Source organism: Lethenteron reissneri, chromosome 14 (genome assembly GCF_015708825.2).
Source record: "Lethenteron reissneri isolate LAM-NWPU_2019-01 chromosome 14, ASM1570882v1, whole genome shotgun sequence".
Classification (NCBI taxonomy): Eukaryota; Metazoa; Chordata; class Hyperoartia; order Petromyzontiformes; family Petromyzontidae; genus Lethenteron; species Lethenteron reissneri.
The window spans coordinates 7,071,881-7,093,570 of record NC_083792.1 but is presented as its reverse complement, the minus strand read 5'-3'; the positions used below and the strand labels follow the sequence as shown (position 1 = coordinate 7,093,570).

Here is a 21,690-nt window from a genome sequence, read left to right as displayed (position 1 = left end):
TGAAGAACAGGTCTGTCAGAAAGACAGCGTCTGAATGAACACCACCAGGCTTGGCAGCGTATATTTAAGCTGGGTTGGAAGGGGAGGAGCGCCCCGACAAAGGAATTCGCATATCAAGAGGAATCTAGCATACCCATGGGAAATGCAGGTATGCGACCAGTACCACTTATGCCCGTGCATTATTATGTTTTATTTTTATTATTTTATTACTTCCCTTCGACGTGACTTTACCGAAAGAACCAAGAAGATGCTGACATCGAAGTGCGGCACAACAATGGCACGTGCCGCACTGCCTTCTGCTCGCTGCTGTGCTCAACGACTTCTCGGAATCGGCTTAAAATGTAGTCGCGAGCCGTGCACAACGAAAGTCGCGGGTTGTTTCCATCCGGCGGGGGCTGCAAAGTGTGCCACCCCTTGTCTCTATAGCCTCACCCACCCACCTCCTCCTTTCACCACCAACCCAGCCAGCCACGCTCGCACGCCGCTTAAATTGGCCGCGTGTTAATAATTGAACAGGAGGAGGGGAGGAGTGCAAGCTGGGCAAACCGAGCCGTTAAGGGAGCCTCGGTTACACAGTGCAGCGTCAGCAGCAGCAGCAGCAGCGTCAATACCTGCAGCTTCAGCAGCATCATATTCATCACGAGCAGCAGGAGCAGTCGCACCATCAGCTTAATCCCACCACAATTCCCATTGACATCATCATCATCATCCTCATCATCATCCGTGCAACAGCAACATCATCGCCATCATTTTAACCGTCATCATCATCATCACCAGCAGCAGCAGCAGCAGCAACGGCATTAGATTCATCATAACAATCACCAGCAGAAGTCGCAACACCGTAATCATCATCATTGTCACCATCATCAGCAGCATCATAACCATCATCATAAGCATTATCATCATCATCTCCATCAGCAGGAGCTGCAGGAGTAGCAGCAGCAGCGTAAGCAGTAGCAGCATCAGCAGTAACAGCAGCATCATATTCATCATTATCAGCAGGAGTGCAGCGATGGGAGCTCGGGGTGGGGGGTGCGGAGTTGCGGGGTGGGGGGTGTTGATGGATATGAGGGGCCTGGTGGAGGGGTACCTGAGATTGTGGGCCCCTAGCATCGCTCAGGGGTCCCTGATTACCCCAGTTAAACGTTGCCACGTGGGGGTTCCATGCTCAATCCAGGCAGCGGCGTGTCCCTGCAAGTTACCCAGGGAGATCATAACCGATCAATCACCGATCAATCGTTCAATCAATTTGCCAATCAACCCGCCAACCGATCAATCGGCCAATCAAACGATCGTCCAACCAATCAGCGACGATGTTGACACACCGCGCATTTGAGACTGAGTCGACGGAGGACGAGCGAGGCCCAGGACCGGCTCAGATAATTACCGTCACCGCGCGGGCGCACTCACGCAGACTCACACACAGAGACTCGCACTGGGGGACGGAGGAATCCCGGAGTGACTTCTGGTCGGATGAAGGGGGGCGGGGGGCGGGGCGGGGGGCGGGGCACCCACCCCCCTCCACCCCCCTCCATCCCCCTCCCCTTCTCTATCCCGACTCGCATTAATTGCTCCCGCAGGGTCCATCAGTCCCCCGTCAGTGACAGCGGCGTCTTGTTGTGGCGGCGCGCGTCAATAGAAACACGGGGGCAGGGGCGGTGGGGGTGTGGGGGAGGGGCGGTGGGAAAGGGGGGGTGGGGGGGGCAATGGGGGAGGGGGGGTGGGGGGGCAGTGGGGGAGGGGGGGTGGGGGTGTGGGGGAGGGGCGGTGGGGGAGGGGCGGTGGGGGAGGGGGGGCAGGGGCAGTGGGGGAGGGGGGTGGGGGGGGCAATGGGGGAGGGGGGGTGGGGGGGCAGTGGGGGAGGGGGGGTGGGGGTGTGGGGGAGGGGCGGTGGGGGAGGGGCGGTGGGGGTGGGGGGGTGGGGGAGGGGGTGGGGGAGGGGCGGTGGGGGAGGGGCAGGGGGGAGGGTGTGTGTGAGTGGTTCTGTGTGTGAGCGATTCTGAGTGTAATTCCCGCTCACGGTCAACACCAGTGAAGTTGACAAGAACCGGTCATGGGCCTCCCCTAGGTTGACTCAGACTCAAATGAGATACCTCGCGTGATGTGTAAACATAACCATTGGGGAGACAAAGACGGCCGGACGTGGTGTTGGCTACCCATCCCCTCGTGTGCCGTGCCGGCCTTCACAGGTGCTCGCAAACAGCACTTGCCCCAACAGTCTGTTCGGGCTACATGGGGGATCTGTGTGTCAGTGCGAGGGAGCGGTGACGCAGTGGCTAGCACACTGCGCGACAAACCAGGCGACCCGAGTTCGTTTCCCACTCCTCACGAGCAGCATTTGGCCGGTGGCGAATATTCGAACCGCTTCTGGGCCTCCACAAGGTCGACTCAGCCTCAAAACGAGTACCTGGTGCGGTGTGTGAACATCAGCACTGGGGAGACACAGGCGGCCGGGCGTTGTGTTGACCACCTGCCCCTTCGTGTGTCCTGTCGGCCTTAATAGGTGCTACTCGCTAACAACACTTGCCCCAATAGTGTGTTAAAGGCGAGACGGGGAAACTTTTTCTTGCATTATTATTGTACGCTCTGTCTGTTGTATCTTCAAATCTTGTAACTCAACTTTTACCCACTTCCCAATGTGGTATCGACTGCAAACGTGGTATACTTATGTCATACTGATGACCATACTATATTCTATCATTAAAAATAAAAGAATACGTATTTTTTAACATTATTTTTTATATGTTATGTTTCGGCTTGGGTCTAATTGTCCACGCTCAACAGACGTTGACTGTAATTGCCCACGGCCCCTTATGTTATGGCAAGCTTCGGGGCCACTTCATGGAGTCGTGGAGGTCTACCATCACTAGTACATTTCATTAAAGCGTGTTTAAAAAATAGTTTTTAAAAAATATTACTTATTTGTTGCCAGCAAAATGTGGACCCCTTTGCGCTGATCACCCGGACGGCTTAAACCATTGAGGCTGGCCATGCCTAGGATCCACCCTTGATCGAACCAAGCTGCACTGTTTGAGGAGCTCACAAATCCCTGAAAGATCGGGACACGGCTCACCCATCATCATCGGCGCTGGCTCGGTGGTCTCGCAGCCCGCAATGTCCACCCACCCGCATGCCCAAGCAGCTGCTGCTGTTTCGTCCGGATCGAGGCTATCGGGCCAAGTGCTGTGAGCGAGCACCGTTGACAGCCGGCACGACGGGGTGGCGAGTTTCGGCCACGCCCGACCGCCTTTGTCTCCCCAGTGGCGATGTACCAGGCACTCGCGCACACAGGCGCAAGTGTCTCGTTATCCGCGCGCTCTCCTCGCACTTGGTTCCAATTAGCCGGGTTGAGGCACGGCTCCCCTCCACCTCTCCCCTCTAGCGCCCCCCGCCCCCGCCACTCTCCCTTCGACACCCCACGGGAATCACGGAGAAGCACGCGCACCGACACGCCGCGGATGCGTAGCGGTGAGTGAGGAGCGGTGGCGTAGTTGTTAGCGCACTGCGCTACAAACCCCGGTGAACCGAGTCCGATTCCCGCGCTCACGGCAGCCAACGTCGACGATGATTGTTATCTGAACCGGTGCTACATGGGTCTCCCCCGTGCTACGGTGCGTAAACATCAGCACTGGGGAGACAAAGGCGGCCGGGTTCGGTGGTACTGTATCCCTTCGTGCGCCGTGCCGCCCTTAATAGGTGCTCGCTGAAAGCACTTGCCCCAATCACCGGCGTGGGCTACACGGGGGATCTTTACAAGTGGCTGCGTGCACGCGATCGCGACGTGCCCTTAGCAGAGACGCGCGTGGCATTTTGGGAAACCGCTAATTGGGTCTCGGACCCGACAGCAGCCGGGACAGGGGGGGGTCCCCTTACCCCCCCACCGCTTCCCCCCCCCTAATTACCCCCCACCCCCCGCCAGCCTCCCAGAGCTCACGTCGCTACCTTCCCATTCCCAAAGCCTTAACAGACACACACACAATCTGGATTTGAAGCTTTCGTGACTGCAGGAATCCATACTCACACACATATGCCACATGAACCCGGCCACGGCTAACGTCAGTGGCTCACGCAGTATTTGTCACTGGTTCCGGGCCTCGCATAGGTCGACCCAGCCGTAAATGAGTACCTGTTGCAAATGTGTCCTCGAGAAACAAAGATGCCCGGGCGTGGTGCTAGCAACACACCGTACAGAACACTTGTTTTTGAGGCTGCGTCTACCTAGGGGAGGGCCAGCTCCCTGGCTGGTTGATTTGTATATTCGTAGCCGATTGTAGCCGTGAGTGGGAATCGAACGCGGACGCCTTAACTACTGCGCCCACCACTCCCCGCTGCAACAAAGACAAAGATCCGCCGTATAGCCTTAACAGACTGTTCGGGCAAGTGCTGTGAGCGAGTACCACCTATGAAGACCGGCACGGCACACGAGGGGGTGGTTGGCCAGCACCACACCCGGTCGCCTTTGTCTCCCCAGTGGCGATGTTCACACACCGCACCAGGTACTCATTTGAGGTTGAGTCGACCTAGGGGAGGCCCAGGACCGATTCAGATAATCGTCACCAGTGTTGGCCGTAAACGGGAATCAACCTCGGCTCGCCGGGTTCGTAGCGCTAACCGCTATACCACCGCTCCCCATAAGTCGACCTACACACACGCGCGAACACACCCCACACGCGGCTTGCCCTCTCCTCCTCCCCCCCTCCCCGCTCCCCCGCACGTGACCGAATGAAGTTATAGGCGTAACCAATTAGCGGTGTTTGGTGCGGGGCGCGGAGAGCAATTAGCCGCGATCTCGAGGCGCTGCGCAAAGATAACGAGGGTGGGGTCGCGTCTGCCCCCCTCCCTCCCTCCACCCCCCACTGCTACCCCCCCCCCGATCATCACCACCTCACCTCTCAACACTCACCTCTGGCCCCACTGCTCCCAGCCCTGAGATCCTCGCCGACTCCACGGCCCGCAATCCCCTCCTCCTCCCCCACCGACTCTCTCGGTCAGGGTTCGTGTCAGGGTCAGGGTTAATTATAAGGGCCAAAGGTTCGTGCCCGAGACAATGTTTAGCTGACAACTATAGTTTCAAGGCGATGGCTGTGGTCACTGTTGAGGCTTGGGTCAAGACCCGGGTCGGGGTACAGGTGAGGGTCAAGGATAGAACCCTCCCCACACGCGCGGTCACGAAGCAGAGGGCTCCTGGTCAGCTCACCTCTCCCCCAACACCCCCAACTCATCCCTTCCCTCCCACCTCATTCCAGCGGCAGGAGCTATCGACGGGTGCGCAGGCGGTGCAACTGCACCGGGGGCCCCAGGGGCCGGAGGGGCGGGATAGGAAAGGGGTTGGAGGAGAAATGTGAGGGAGGTTGGGCCCCTCGTTTGCTGCGTCAGGGCGCCACGCAGGCCGCGTGTCTCACGCGCACTCTGTCGCCTGCACAAGGCTCGTTCTTCTCGGCCTTCGGGCGTGACCGTCCGTCCGTCCTTTCCTCCAGCCAGCCAGCCAGCGAGCAAAACTTTGTGTTCATACTGTACGAGTATGATACACACCGTGTCTGTGTGTGTGTGTCACTTACGCACGCATACGCGCACCCGGCGGAGGAGATTTCCCCTCGCTGCGTCTCCTCTTCCCCCATCTCTCTGCCATCTCTCCCCCACTCTCTCTCTCTCTCTGCCTCTCCTATTTCTCTCACCCATCTCTCTCCCGAATTTCTCTCCACGATTAAAATCTCCCTTCCTCTCTCTTTACCATAGCTTTCTCTCTCTCTATCCGATCTCTCCCACCCATCTCTCCTTTCTCCCTCCCGAAAGACTTTTCCCATCTCCCTACCATCTCTATCGTTCCCATCTCTTCCCTACACCCCCCCCCCCACATCTCTCTCTCTCTCTCTCTTTGTGTCGCTTTGTCGCTATTAGAGCCGAAGAGGCCACCACTAGTTTACACTGGCAGGCGGAGTTGGTGGAGGCGGGGGCGTAATTCCTCGCCCCGCCACGCGCGTCTACAGATGGAGAGTTTGATAGCGGGCGGGTATTTATGTCTCTCTATGGTATTTATGTGTAGAGTATTTATGGTCTGTGTGGTCTGTGTGGTCGCGAGGGTAGGTAATCATCGTGTCGAGGTAAACTGTCAGAGTAAACCACTCACAGGCTCCAACACCCCACATGCCGCACACCACACACCACGACACTCACCACACTCCACACACTCCACACACACCACGCTCCACACCACATACCACCACTATCACCACACTCACCACACTCACAACACTCACCACACTCCACAGACACCACGCTCCACACCACACACCACCACACTCACCACACTCCACACACTCCACACACACCACGCTCCAGACCACATACCACCACACTCACCACACTCCGCACACACTCACCACACTCCGCACACACTCACCACACTCCGCACACACTCACCGCACACACTCACCACACACTCCGCACACACTCACCACACACACTCACCACACTCCGCACACACTCACCACACACTCCGCACACTCACCACACACACTCACCACACACTCCGCACACACTCACCACACACACTCACCACACTCCGCACACACTCACCACACACTCCGCACACACTCACCACACACACTCCGCACACACTCACCACACACTCCGCACACACTCACCACACACTCACCACACACAAGCCTTAACAGACTTTTGTGTGAGTATGGGGCAAGTGCTGTTAGCCAGGACCTATGGAGGCCGGCACGGCACACGAAGTGGTGGGTGACCAGCACCACGCCCGACCGCCTTTGTCTCCCCAGTAACGATATTTACATACCGCACCAGGTACTCGAATTGAGGCTGAGTCGACATAGGGGAGGCCTAGGACTGGTAAAGACAATCGTTACTGGTGTTGGCCGTGAGCGCTAACCGCTACAATACCGCTCCCCACAATCACACAAACCTACACACACACCATTACTCCTAACGTCACACACACACCATCACTCACAGCATAACCCAAAACATGACATACACACATCACACCCTTTCACTCTCACAGTCACCCACAGCATCACACACACACACACCATCAGTCGCACAACCACACCCCATCCATCACGCCCCCTATCACACGACACACCATCACTTACACACAATCACTCACATAACTCCACCATCAATCAAACACACAATGACACACATCATACACACCGTCACTCATAACGTCAATCACACATTGCCACGACACACCATCACTCATGCATTCACATCCTCCATCACACACTCGTTCACTCTCACACAATCACCCCTCTCCATCATGCATACAAACTGCCTGCTTCAGTACGCGTCTGTGTGCGTGTGAGTGTCTGTGTGTGTGTCCCTGTGTCTGTGGGTGTCACTGTGTGTATGGAAGCGTTAGCGCGCTGCCCTACAAACCCGGCCACCCGAGTTCGATTCCCACTCACCGTCATCACCAGGTGACGATTATCTGAACCGGTCCTCGGCCTCCCCTAGGTCGACTCAGCCTCAAACGAGTACCCGGTGTGGTGTGTGAACATCGGCGCTGGGACGTGAATGGTGCTGGCCATCCACCCCCTCGTGTGCCGTGCCGGCCTTCATAGGTGCTGCTCGCTAACAACACTTGCCCCTACAGTCTGTTCCGTCTCCAGCGAGGGATCATCATCATCGTGAGTGGGCGACGCTGGTAGTACAGTGCAGAAGTTCGCGCGTTGTGCTAGGAACTCAGAAACCCGAGTTGGATTCCCTCTCGCGGAGGCCTCTCCTAGGTCGACTCAGCCTTAAAGCAGTACCTGGTGTATCTTGTGTAAACATCATCGCTCGGGACACGAAGGCGGCCGTGAGTGGTCATGAACACATCACCCCCTCGTGTGCCGCGCCGGCCTTCATAGGTGCTCGCTAGCAGCACTTGCTCCAACAGTCTGTTTCGGCTATACGGGGTGGGGGGATCTTTGTCTTTGTTTTGTTTCGCCTATTTCTCGTTGAATGCGAATAATCTCTTGTTCTCTTCCCATTGTCTCAGAATCCAGGAGCGAAACTGGGGCAGCCGAGGAGCGACACACACGTGACTCACACCTCGCTGCGAGCCACGCGACTCTCCCGAGAATCGAAAAGTGAACACAATGACACATACAAAGACCCCCGTGTAGTCTCCACCGACTGTTGAGGCAAGTGCTGTTAACGAGAACTTATTAAGGCCGACACCACACACGAGGGAGTGGGTGGTCAGCAGCACGCCTGGTCACCTTTGTATTCCCAATTATTTACGGCTGAGTCTATCTAGGGGAGGCCCATGACCGGTTCGGATATTCGCTGCGCCACCGCTCCCCACATGCACACCCTGGCACATAGCGAAGCAAACACACGGATACGTGCGTGTGTATCCTTGTGTGTGTATCTCTTTCTGAGTCTGCGTTTCTATGTGGTCCCCCCCCCCCCCTCTGTTACGTATATTTATTGAAACAGTCGGGAGAATCTGTGGGCTGCGATTGAATCCCGGATAGTCGCAATATCTCTCCACACACGCGGCTCGCAGGGATCGGGAAGCGGGGTGGGGGGGGGTCCTCCCCCTCCTCATCCCCCCCTCACCCCCACCCTCATCCCCCCCATCCTCACCCCCCCCATCCTCACCCCCCCCCATCCTCCAGGGTCTCTGCGTGTCCATGCATCACCGGGTACACAGATTCGTCAGTCTCTCCCTCCCCGCATCCCCCACTGCCTCCCCCTCCCTCTCCTACCCCCCCCCCCCTTCCATCATCGCTACCCGGCGACTGTCGATTAATGGCTGTAATCTATCATTAGGGTAATCGGTGAAGCTCAAACTGATTGCGCGTGCGATCCCGCGCTGGCAGTTGTGGATATAAACACAAATAACCACCAATCAACACATCCGTCAGTAACACCGTCGGCCTCAAGTGGGACAACAGTGTTGGTCCCTCTCTCTCTCTCTGCCATGAAGAAGGCTCGCCACCTGAAACGTCGCCTCACGGCTCGCAATCGGGAGGTTGCGAGTTTAATTCTTCGCTGGGGGTTGACTCCGCAGCCCATCGATGAAAGTGAGAACCGCTTTGTAGGGAAGACAGCAGTGGTGCTCCTGTAGATATACTCTCCCCCGCCATAGGAACGTGGAATTTCCACCACCGACTCAGGAGATGAGCACTGCCTCAGCAGGAAATTAATCGTCTCGTTGTTGAGCTGATCTTTTTCTCGTCTGCAAGTGCACGCGCGTATCACTATTTGGATTAATCGTCACGCCTGTGGTCACGATTCCAGGAAAGCCTCGCTGAATCTCGTGACTCGTATTCGGGAGGGTCCTGCCAAACGTTCGCAGGAGTGAGGGGGGGCGATGATTGCTGTGCATCATCCCGATTGGGTAAATTTGCGGTGTCATTTTTTTAATTGGGCAAATGTGAACCCATTTACGTCGCCACACAGCGGCCCTCTCCTGCGAATGACGCCACTGGATCTGTGTAATGTGCACTGTGAGCGAAGCAGACGGGTGCGTCTTGTGTCTACAATTAGTATGCACATCGCAGTATTCATCGCGGGCGGCCGCTGGAATCGAACCGCGACCCTCTGCAGCAAAACGGCGAATGGGCCACCGCTGGGCCGCGTTACCGTGGGCCCGATTCAGTGCCACCCAGAATCTAGAGCAGTGATTTGAGTCGAGTGACGCGAATGTATAAAATGTACAACTACCGTATAATCCACAGGGCTACGAATTCCAGTCTACACGTTGTAGTGGTGTGTGTGTGGGTGATAGTGTTGTGTTTAGGTGTGTGGATGATAATGTTGGAGCGGCCAACACCAGTGACGATTATCTGAACCGCTCCTGGGCCTCCCCTAGCTCGACTCAGCCTCAAATTAATACCTGTTGCGGTGTGTAAACATAGCCACTGGGGAGACAAAGGCGGCCGGGCGTGGTTGCTGGCCACCCACCTCCTCGTGTACCGTTCCCGCCTTCATAGGTGCTCGCTAACAGCACTTGCCCCTACAGTCTGTTCAGGCCCTTTGTCCTGTGTGTGTGCGTGCTGCCAGCACGCAATTTCCTCTGATGTCTCCTCTCTGCTTTGCATTCATTTCATCTGCGCCGCGAGTTCCTCGCCCCGGGCCCCCGCGCCCTCGCTGAGTCTAATTTACCAACTTCAAACATCCCCACGGGAAGCGCGCGGTCCCACAACCTTGCCCAAGGACCCACCACCATCCCTCGCGGGGCGCGCAGCGTGCCCACCACAACAGCCCTGCTCACAGCCAACATCTGCGGCGTAATAGTTGGACCGTTCCAGCGGCGGCCGATCCAGCACGGCGCATTCAATGAATTCTGCCAATTCGTAGAATCGCAGGGGAGCGGTGGGGAGATGGCGGAGGGTTATGGGATGCTGAATATCTTCTCGTCCAGTTGTTAATACCAATCCAGCAGCATTCGTTTAACACCCCTGACTGCTGATGATGATGAGACCCAGCAGGTGGAAACCGGATCAGAGTTATTTTTTTATTTTTTTAATACAAACGCAGTTTGATAAGACTGCTCTGGAAAGCCAGGATGCCAACGGAATAAAACATACGGAGTGCTTTTTTAAATCTAATGTTTAGGTATGCGTGTAGACACAACGGAGGTGTGCCGCTTATGATATCTGCTTTCCCCCGCTATTGATGTGGGAGGCGAGGTCGCTATCAATCGCCGGCAGAGGAAGAAGAAGACACGCGCCGTGGAGCATCACACACTCGTAATCTCATCTCATCGCCGCCGCCGCCGCCTCGCATTATCATGGAGGCGCCTGCTGCACATACAGATTACGCGAGACACTCTCTGCCGAACACAGGCGCGCTCAACAACGACGACTCCCGTTTGCCGCTAAGTGGCGGTGACGTCACCGCGGCGTTTGTGCCAGGCTAGGTGCACCTTTAGGCCACGTGAAGTGTCGAACGCTCCCTTGGAAGGTCACGCCATAGAGCCATGCGCTATGAGTTGACCGACTGAGATGACTGGCAGATGCACCACGTGCGTTCCACACTGCGCAAACTTGTTGCGTTTTAGCGGCCCAGCGCTCCGCGCTATGTTCTGAGCGTCGCTCATCTGCCCTCCGCTGTTGTTGGAGGACGACTTCCTCCAACTGCCCAGTAGCGTCCTTCACGAACCTCCTCCACAGAGGCCGATCTTGGCACCGCTGCTACCAGTCACCGGCAAGTCCACTCAGCCCCACATTCTCCTCCAGCCCGTGCCGCGTCCGTTTAGCCCCCTCTCTCCGGCCTAACAGAAGCTGCGCGCTCACACGCACACGTGTTTATCGCCTGCTCGCCCGTGCATGAAAGCACGTGCTCGTCATCATCGTCATCGTTATAATCGTCGTCATCGTCAATGTTGCGGATCATGATCGATTATGAGCGGTGGCGCGTTCGAGGCTTGTGTCGCAGAGGTTCCGCGGTTTGAGTCGAGCGGCCGCCCTGGTTATTACCTGGTTATTTGCAAGAGGAAGGCCATCGGGTGTCAGCGACATGGTCCCAATGTGCCAAATAAATCAAATACACCGAAAATGACTCAATTGCGATCATGCAAAGCATTAAAAGCCCCCCCCCCCCTCCCGATTGCAAAACTACTTGACAGGACCCTCACTGGAACAGAGTTTTGGGACTCACCGATGCTTTTCCTGGGTATTTAAAGCGTAATAATGATGACAATTAAGGATTCGTTAACGTTGAATTGTTACTAATGTCGTGGATAGTTACATAGTTTGGAGAAACGGTCATGCGTGATAGAAGCCAGCAGGTGGCGTGAGATTGAGCAGCGTCGGCGTGGCAAAAGAGCTCGGAGCATTCCTTTCTCCACGTGCCAGACGTTTCGAGAAACGGCCCTTCTTATGCTATGAAGGGCCGTTGCACAAAACGTTGCCATTATATATCGTGTGTCCTTTTAGGGCCAGAGTTTCATTGACGAATGTGTTTAGTATGTTTGTTATTTGTGCGTGTGCATCGCTGCCAATGCAGCAACAGCGTTTAGGCTAAAGCTATCACTGGTAACCGTTTTCAAAATCGATTCTTGAAACTGCTCGTGTTGATAGGAATTGTTGATAGGAAACTGCCGATGCTGAAAGGAACCGCTGATGCTCATGGCAACTGTTGATAGAAAATTATGACGTTGATGGGAAGAGTTGATGCCGATATGAATTGCTGATTCTGAAAGGAACTGCTCATATTCTTGGTTCTTTCGGTAAAGTCACGTAGAATTGAAATAATAAAATAATGCAAATAATGTTTTTATTTTATTTTATTATTTTCATTCTACGTGACTTCGGTAAAGTCACGTAGAATGGAAATAATAAAAGAAAAAGTAGTTTTATTATTTCATTATTTCCATGGAAATAAACAAATGAAACATCCTTTTATTTTATTTTATTATTTCCATTCTACGTGACTTTACCGAAAGAACCAAGAATATGAATCCCTGCAGTCACGAAAGCTTTAAATCGAAATTTGAACTGCTCATAGTAACTGCTGATGACTCTCGTAGCGATATCAACGCAACACCGCACGTGGCAGGCGTGACGTCACGCTCACGGAGCCGAGAATAGGCGGAGCCAGAGGAGAGTGGGCGGAGTATCGGGAAAGCGGGCGGGGGGTCGCCAGCGCAGAAGTAGGCTGGGCATCGACAAGTAGGCGGGGCATCAACAAGTAGGCGGGGCATCAACAAGTAGGCGGGGCATCAACAAGTAGGCGGGGCATCAACAAGTAGGCGGGGCATCGACAAGTAGGCGGGGCATCAACAAGTAGGCGGGGCATCAACAAGTAGGCGGGGCATCGACAAGTAGGCGGGGCATCAACAAGTAGGCGAGGCATCGACAAGTAGGTGGGGCATCAACAAGTAGGCGGGGCATCAACAAGTAGGCGGGGCATCAATAAGTAAGCGGGGCATCAACAAGTGGGCGGGGCATAAACAAGTGGGCGGGGCATAAACAAGTGGGCGGGGCATCAACAAGTAGACGGGGCATCAATAAGTAGGCGGGGCATCAACAAGTGGGCGGGGCATAAACAAGTGGGCGGGGCATCAATAAGTAGGCGGGGCATCAATAAGTAGGCGGGGTATCAACAAGTGGGCGGGGCATAAACAAGTGGGCGGGGCATCAACAAGTGGGCGGGGCATCGACAAGTAGGCAGGGCATCAACAAGTAGGCGGGGCATCAATAAGTAGGCGGGGCATAAACAAGTGGGCGGGGCATCAACAAGTAGGCGGGGCTAACGCTGCATTGGAAGCGATCGGAGTGGGCGGAGTCAAACAAAGTGGGCGGCGCCAAGGGAAGGTGGGGTGGGGGGAGGCCTCACGATCATGGCGGCCTCTGCCGCGGACGGGCGGGCGGTCGCCGCGACAGAGGCCAAGAAGCTGGTGCGGAGCCCCAGCGGCCTGCGCATGGTGCCCGAGAACAACGCGATGGGCAGCCCCTTCGCGCTGGACGAGCCGCCGTGGGTGCCCGACAAGGAGGCGAGGACATCCGCCGGCCCGCTCCCCTTCCCCTCCTCAGACAACCCCATCCTGTCTCTCTCTCTTTACCGCCGCCACTCCGCTATTACATTCCCCAGCGCGCATAGGCCGCGCTCGCACGCGATTGGGCCGAGCCACGCCGCGCGCGCGACCCCTTGGCCAATGGGAGAGGCCGGCGCGGCGACGCGCGCTGCCTATCCGCGCTGGGGAATGTAGAGCGCCTTGTGTCTGGGGCTGTGGGTTTTTTTTGGGGGGTGGGGGGGGGTTCGCTGATGAGGCACCGAACGTCGAAACCGCACCCCGTGCTTGTGTTGCTTTGTGTTGTTGTTGCTTGTGTTGTTGTTGCTGCTTGTGTTGTTGCTTGTGTTGTTTGTGTTGTTGTTGCTGCTTGTGTTGCTGCTTGTGTTGTTGCTTGTGTTGTTGTTGCTTGTGTTGTTGTTGCTGCTTGTGTTGTTGTTGCTGCTTGTGTTGTTGCTTGTGTTGTTTGTGTTGTTGTTGCTGCTTGTGTTGTTGTTTGTGTTGTTGCTGCTTGTGTTGTTGATGCTGCTTGTGTTGTTGCTGCTGCTTGTGTTGTTGCTTGTGTTGTTGCTTGTGTTGTTTGTGTTGTTGTTGCTGCTTGTGTTGTTTGTGTTGTTGCTGCTTGTGTTGCTGCTGCTTGTGTTGTTGCTGCTGCTTGTGTTGTTGCTGCTGCTTGTGTTGTTTGTGTTGTTGCTGCTTGTGTTGTTTGAGTTGTTGCTGCTTGTGGTGTTGTTTGTGTTGTTGCTGCTTGTGTTGCTGCTTGTGTTGTTGCTGCTTGTGTTGTTGTTGCTTGTGTTGGACCAATTCTCGTGGCCAATGACCCCCCCCCCCTCCCCACCAAAAAGGCGTGTGCCTGACGATGGGATGTGTAAAACAAATACTTGTTTTTGTGCGTGGGTAAGGGAAGCCAATTTCGATGACACTGCAGTGCTGTCGTCTCCACGGCAATGCTGGCGATCGCGTCCGTGTGCACCTAGCCTGGCACAGGCGCCCTGGCGACGTCCCCATGGTTGTTTTGGTGGAGGGGGAGGCGTGGGTTCGTAGGATTCCCCGAGGGTGAGGGGTGGTGGTGTTGTGCAAGCTCCCTGTCCTCATCCGACCCCACGTCCTTGGCTCGCAGTTGACACTGCGTTGGTAGTGAGCGGTGCGCACTCGCAAACAATGTGAAACTCGACGGACATTTGACAATAACACGGGGTCAAGGGGCTTCCTCGCCGCAGAGACGAGGGCCAATTGGTGACACTTTGGGTAATGATCGTCCGTAGCAAACAAAGGGCCAGTTCCCGAAACGTCGTCTATTATACATGTGTTTTCCTTCAAGGCCAGTGTTATTGACGTACGTGTGTTTGTGAGGCGCATGTTTTTCCAAGTCCCGCCAGTTTCTGCCAAAAGACCTGGAAAAACAAGTGCTTAGATGTGTTTGCCTGCTACTATAAATTCCCACAAGTCACGATATAAGCCACCTCGATCAGCTATTATGTGTGGCCAGGTCGCCTCTGGAAAAATAGCGAATAGCTCGGTGGGCGTTCCCTGATAAAAAAAATTGTTCACTTTGTTATTTGGCTAAGGTCCCCTGAGCCTATGGCCTCGCCTCACCGAAACCCGACCTGCACATGAACTCGCTGGACCTGAGCGCCAAATAACAATAAATTGCTGTGGACCTGACTACCCGAGTTTAATCATCGCCCGCTATTGGCAGAATAATACCCGCCTGCAGGCCAGATGCTGCGTCGCATTGTGCCGTGTAGGGACAGCTGCCACTGGGGGTGTTATTTAAAATGTATGAGGTGCGGTGTAAAAGTCTCTTCTCGCGTGTACAGCGCTCCCGAGACGTCCCCGGCGTAAAGGAGGGTGGCCCTATCAAACTCAAATCATTGTTACATCACAGGACCATGAGGAATGCCGCCGGCTTGCGGGAGGCCTTCATCCAGCAGTGGATAGGTCACAGCTGACGTTGATATCTCTTGTCTCCCCACAGTGCACGCGCTGCATGCTGTGCGAGGCCAAGTTCGACTTTCTCACGCGCAAGGTAATTATTCACAACCCCACGGCCCAATTGGTTCATCTCAACACGAGCTCTGCATGCGAGTGTGCATGTGAAAGTGTACGCTACTGTTGGTCAATCCACTGCAGGATGCGAGGCTTTCCCACACCCAGCGGGCTGTGGATACACTGTGTAAACATCAGTGCAGCAGAGAAAAAAGGCGGCCCAGGGTGGTGCTGGCCACACCACCCCTTTGTGCACTGTGCCAGCCTTCAGTGCTCGCTAACAGCTCGTACACCAGCAGTCTATGAAGGCTATACGACTGGATATCTTGCTAATGCTTGACAACTAACGTTGAAAGCCTTTACATATTCTGTATATCCGACTGTAACGGAGGGTGGCACTATAATACATTACGTTGAGCCAATATTTACAAAACTTTAGTAGAAGCTTTAGTAGAAAGTTTTTGGCAATTTGGGACATAACCCTAGAGAAACCCAGCCATATTGATAAAAGTGTTGCCTTTTCCCTCTGAGAAATACCACTGAGCCCCGTGGTCTCATCGCGACTTACGGACATGCTGCTTCTTAACACGCACTGCGCGAGCCCAACCATTCTCGCAAATTAAATCCTCCAGTGGACAAATGCGAATTTCAAGCGTATGCGTGATTTGGCTTTCTTGTCCTGTTGTCTTGACCCGCGTGTTGCCTCGCATCCCGACACGAATCCCGTCCCTCGTGCGCCGCTCATCAGCACCACTGCCGGCGCTGCGGCCGCTGCTTCTGCGACCGATGCTGCGGGCGCAAGGCGCCGCTGCCGCGCATGTCCTTCGTGGACCCCGTGCGGCAGTGTGGCACCTGTGCCGGGCTCTCCCAGCGCGAGGGCGACTTCTACGAGCGCCACCTGAAGGTCCTGCTCGCCGGTGAGCGATGGCGATGCTGCCAAATATTGCCTAACCCTGGGACGAGCGGTAGAATGATCTCGAATGAGCAAATGAGACGATGTGCAAGACACGTGATACATACTACGAGACAGGACAACTTAGATTTGACCCAGCGTCCTTCCCTGCCTTAACAACATTTGTGTGTGTGAGATTGATGGCAGTGGTGCACAAGCATAAATAATAAAGACTGGACACCTGTGTAGATAACACTGCCGGAAAAGAGAAAAAAAAATCTATAGAAAATAGACAACGTTTTGGGCAATGACCCTGATTGAGCCGAACAACATTTCCGCAGCCTTGTTTAAAATTTGCACTTCAACTTTATTCACCCGTGGTCTCATCGCGGCTTATAAGTTGTCCCTCCTTCCACTCCCATACCTGTCAACCCATACAGTTTACCCACACTCTTCTACAGGGAAATTCAGTTTTCAGGTCCAAATGGCGTACAGCCATTTCAATATAGGCAATTGTTTTTGTCTTAGTTTGTGTTTCTCCCTTGCGATGGGACTTTATAGGATGAATGTTGAGATTTATAAGGGCAGGGGTGACGAATAGGGTCTGAATTGGTCTGTAATAAGGTAGGTACTGATAAGGGGTTCACAGGTATGCGACTCCCTTGTGACTCGACGATGCTCACTGCCACTTCTCTCCCTTTTCCATGCTGGTGTCAACCCTGGTGTGTTTGTGGCTTGTGTTTGTGGCTTGCGCTTGTGGCTGCAGGAACCACGTTTATGGTGTCGGTTGAAAAGCCAAACTCGACCAGCCTGACCATGAACTGCCGCCTCTCCAACGACCACAGGTGGGATTTGCACCCACGCACCTGTTAACCCGCTCACCGACTCACCCCTTCACCTGCTCACCCATGCACATTGCATGGATCTCTGCATGCCTACCCTATTCATGTACAGTTCCTTGAGATGCATTTAGATGCTATATTAACCACGTATATAGAAACCCATACTCACTAAACAGACAAATGGACTGCACATAGTGGCCGACTCACTTTGAGACCCATACACTCACAGAGACCTACAACTGCCTTACTGTACAATATGAATATGCCCATTGTTTCTGTATAATGTCCAGAGATGCAGCCGCATTTATGGACGCTGTGTTATATAAATCTGCATTGGGCTGTGTTTTTAGTAGTTGCGTTTGTGGTCTCGGTGTCGGAGTGCTAACTGGGTGAGGTTGGTCGCTCTGCTGGGCAGACACGTGTTTCTGGATGGAGACGGGGAGCACTTTGCAGTGGAGGTGTGCCGGATCGCTGGGGTGGAGGGCCACACCGAGCCCGGCTCGCCGGACGGTAACATCCCCGTCATCGCCGCTGACAGCTCCCTTCACTTCACATCTTCACTTCTTCACTCTGCTAATCCGCGTCTTCACTGTGCCAGCCCTCTTCGTCATCATTATCATAATCAATCACGTGCAAACATATGCAGGCAGTCCTCGAGATACGAACGCCCGACTTACGAACATCCGCACTTACAAATGAACCACCATAAGATGTTATTATTTTTGACCTTCCAGCTTGCGAATATTCAGTCGTACTTACAAACTGAACCACGGAACTATTTTGTTCGGCGTAGCGATCCTCCGCGACATTATACATCCCGCGTGACAAGCCAGCATCAGAACTCAAAGTGAAAATAAGAATAATTTTTTTTCTTTGCATGTTACTTAATTTTATGTTTCATTTTATTTACTATACAGTATTTATTACATGCAAATATACAATATTTATTCTTATTTATAAGTTTAACAATGCTTCCCTTTTTTGTTGAATCCTAAGGCATTTTATAACACTATGTATAATAAAATATTGAGATACGAACAAATAGACTTACGAATGGCCTACATACATTGACCACGATCTCCCGTGTAGCCCACATACTCTGTGGACAACAACTGTTTACGAGCATCTACAATAGGTGCTCAAATTTACATACCCTATGCATACACAAATGTAGAAATACCTATACACATATATAATCAGCCTTGATCTATCTGCTGTTGAATGAAGGCTTTCCCAGAGATCCCAGTTATGACCTTTGTTTTGCATGGTAGAGAATAATGTTCGCCACAGGACAAGTCACATCGATATTTTTAATTCCAGGAACCCGAATTTTCCAAATTAAGTGCTCGATTAAATTCAATATAACAGGTTTTCTATTTAACGTGTGTGAAGTGATTGGTGACTGGTCAGAGACTATCAACTAACTACACTTGAGAACCCGGTTTAACCATCACTGGGTGAAACCCAGATTCGAACCCAGGTTCTCGGTGGTGCCAGCTCAATGCCGTGCAACCTCCGAGCCGGCCGGCCTCTTCACGCGGGCACATGCACTATTAACAGCGTGCTGTCCCCCATGGCACTCAAATCTTACCCCTGCCCAAAGCCTCCGTGTGTCTCATTATCGCCGCTTGTCGGGCTCGATGATGAAGCACCAGGAGCTTCGTGCAAGGTCACGCAGCAGCAATCCCCTCCCTAACGAGGTCTATTAGGGGTAATGGGGGCCGATGTGGAGAGGTGGTGTTAGCCAGCACCTCCAGGAACCTGTACGGAGCAGGACGAGGTGTGGGGTTCATTACTGTGACTGATGGGCGAGTAACGATTGGTTCTTCCCTTTCATCATCTTAGTGATCGTCAGCCGTCATCAATCCACTGCTGGGTGAGGGCTCCCCCAAGCCGTCGCCATCCCTCAGCATTATTATTCATCACTATACGTACACTTGTTCGTCACAGGAGGGTCCTGCCAAGTTTTCGCAGTGAGGGGCGATATTGCTGTTGTATGTGATCCCAATTGAGTAATTTGCAGGTATTTTTTCAGCATTGGGATGTATGGCAAGTAACATTCACATTATTTGTATGTAATACACCTAGCACATGCACATCAGCCGATTTCATTACTCTGTCTCCCTGGTGGATGTCCTCTTGGATGTGTTTCCACCCCTGGCTGCCACTCGGCCTCGTTGGACAGGTCCTGCCCCCACGCCCATGCCCACTTCTCTTAGGCGAGCTAGACGGAATAAGCGAGACGGTGCAAATGAGACAAAACAGAATTCATTCTTAAAATGAATCGTGACCTTGAATCACGACAATTTAATCAGAATGGATGTCCACAATAAGTGGTGAATTGTGTGAATGGCAGACAAACGTGGGTTTACGTGTGTGCGTATGATGATTTTGGGTGGAGCAATAGTCTCGTGGTTATAGTACCGCACTACAAACTCAGTGATCAGAGCTCAATTACCACTCACAACCAATATCGGTGATGAATATCTGAACCAGTTCTGGGCCTCCTGTAGGTATATTCAGCCTTAAATGAGTACCTGGTGTTGTATGTAAACTTCAGCACTGGGGAGACAAAGATGGCCAGGCGTGGTTCTGGCCACACCACCGCTTCTGCATGTCTGTGTGTTTGTCTACCTGTATCTACGTGTCTGTTGTCTACCTGTATCTACGTGTCTTTGTGTTTTGTCGCCCTGTATCTTGTGCAGGCAGTGGAGGGGGGCGGCTCGTGGGCATGGCGCTGCGCTACTCGGTGCCAGGGGAGGCTGCCCTGCGCTGCCTCTCCCTGCGCGTGCCTGAGTACAGCGACGACCGCAAGCAGGCGTCGCTGTGGCTCTCCGCCATGCACAGGGTACGCGCCACGCGCACCCACGGGGGGGGGGCGGGGGCACTGCTGGTGTGTCTCAGTCAACCCCGATCATCGGAGTCTGTTCCGTGACCTCCTGCTTAAGAGTGCACCTAGCTTGGCACAAGCTCTGTGGTCACATTACCGTCACTTCTTGGCGAATTATGGTTGTTGTTGCAGTTGCTGCTGTTGTTGATAATTGGGATGGTGTTGGTGATAGATGTGGAAATGGTGATTGTGGTGGTTGTGGTGGCTGTAGCAAGATGGTGTTCGTAATGATTGTGGTTGCGATGGTAGTGATTGTGGTGGCGAGTTTGCTGACAATGTGGCGATGTTGTAGCGAGCGCGGCGTTGGCCAAGGTGCAGTACTAATGAGTGAGGTTCATCCTCGCAGTGATGGTGCTTCATTCGGGCAACGCGTCTCGTCTTTAGGCCACCAAGTTGCTGTACGAAGGCAAAGACGACGGGCAAGTTGCCGAGTGTTGAAAGATCCAGCTCTACTCACGACACTGCACTACGCCACCGCGACGCCACCACACTACACTACTTTACATTTATTCTCATAACCTTTTTGTAAGAAACAAACACTTATAATACCGAAGACTTTATATATCCTTGATTTTTTTGTAATCCGTAGGGTTAATTGCACACAGCCACCGCGTTGATTGATTGACTTTGGAGATCGCAGTATTAATTGGGCGCAGAGCCTTTTCCACTTCCCTCTCTCATACTCCTTGCGTGGTGGATGCTCTCTCCGCTCTAGAGGAACAACTGCCCTCCCCGTGCGTACGTGCAGTGCCATTTTTACAGCTGTGCGGCGGGCTCACAGCGCTTCCTTTAAGGGGACCCAAAATGATTTGTCTCTCTTGGGCATGTAACGGTTCGCCTCCCCCATCCCCCCATCCTTGCGACTCGAAGGATTATCGCAATTCGAGGGTCATGATTTGAAACCTGAGAATCGAACGACGATTTGTATTGGCACGTTGGTGATTGTAGCCGACTGCAGTGGCTGCAGAGTTTACATAAACCGATTGCATACATCACATACGAATCTGAGATAATGGATTATTGTACTCGTGATTCCATATATCTTGAGCGTAACAATCAAGGTGAATTGATGAATCGATGCGTTGTTACATGCCTAATGTTACTTCGTGCCTGCGTGTGTTTATTTGTGTATCTGTGTCTCCGTGTTTTTTTTTATGTTTCGATCGCTGATTCTTGCTCTCTTTGTTTATTGTGTCTCATTGTGTTTTTCTATTTCTGTCTCTGGGTCTAATTGTACATCTCTTGACGTCTTTGTTTCTTTGTGTTTCTCATTGTCAATCTGTGTATCTGTGCCCATTTCTGTGTGAGTTCGTGTCTCTGTGTCTGTCTCTCGGGCCCCTCTTCCCCATGTGCACCGGGCTCTGCATAGAGTTGAGACAGCGCTGTGTTCTCTCGTATATTCTGTGTCCTCATTTTTGTACCTTACTGACTGCTGGGCAGCACGCCCGCTCAGCGCCATGCGTCGCATTAAACAAAGCTATTTAATAAAACCGTTCTTTGAAGATCATTTGTGTGTTTCCCCACACCCTGATAAAGTGTATTTCAATTGAGGGCTGCCCTGAGAAATCTTCATAGCCGACACAATTTCACCGTCTACAGA

At 53.4% G+C, this 21,690-nt stretch overlaps 1 protein-coding gene across 1 annotated transcript; it reads left to right on the top strand.

The window, feature by feature from the left end:
* The first annotated feature begins 13,274 nt into the window (after positions 1-13,274).
* Positions 13,275-21,592, top strand: ZFYVE21 (zinc finger FYVE-type containing 21). Its single transcript, XM_061551389.1, has 7 exons — positions 13,275-13,459; positions 15,456-15,506; positions 16,215-16,383; positions 17,125-17,203; positions 17,616-17,710; positions 19,906-20,048; positions 20,475-21,592. Exons 1-7 carry the CDS (start codon positions 13,307-13,309, stop codon positions 20,526-20,528), a joined length of 744 nt encoding a protein of 247 aa, XP_061407373.1. The 5' UTR covers positions 13,275-13,306; the 3' UTR covers positions 20,529-21,592.
* Positions 21,593-21,690: the final 98 nt, after the last annotated feature.

Excerpts from the sequence above, each read along its gene's own strand:
- ZFYVE21 (XM_061551389.1), top strand. The coding sequence starts at position 13,307 with ATGGCGGCCTCTGCCGCGGACGGGCGGGCGGTCGCCGCGACAGAGGCC. Across the intron at positions 15,507-16,214 it reads TCGACTTTCTCACGCGCAAG|CACCACTGCCGGCGCTGCGG; the intron begins GTAATTATTCAC and ends GCCGCTCATCAG. Across the intron at positions 17,711-19,905 it reads CGAGCCCGGCTCGCCGGACG|GCAGTGGAGGGGGGCGGCTC; the intron begins GTAACATCCCCG and ends TATCTTGTGCAG.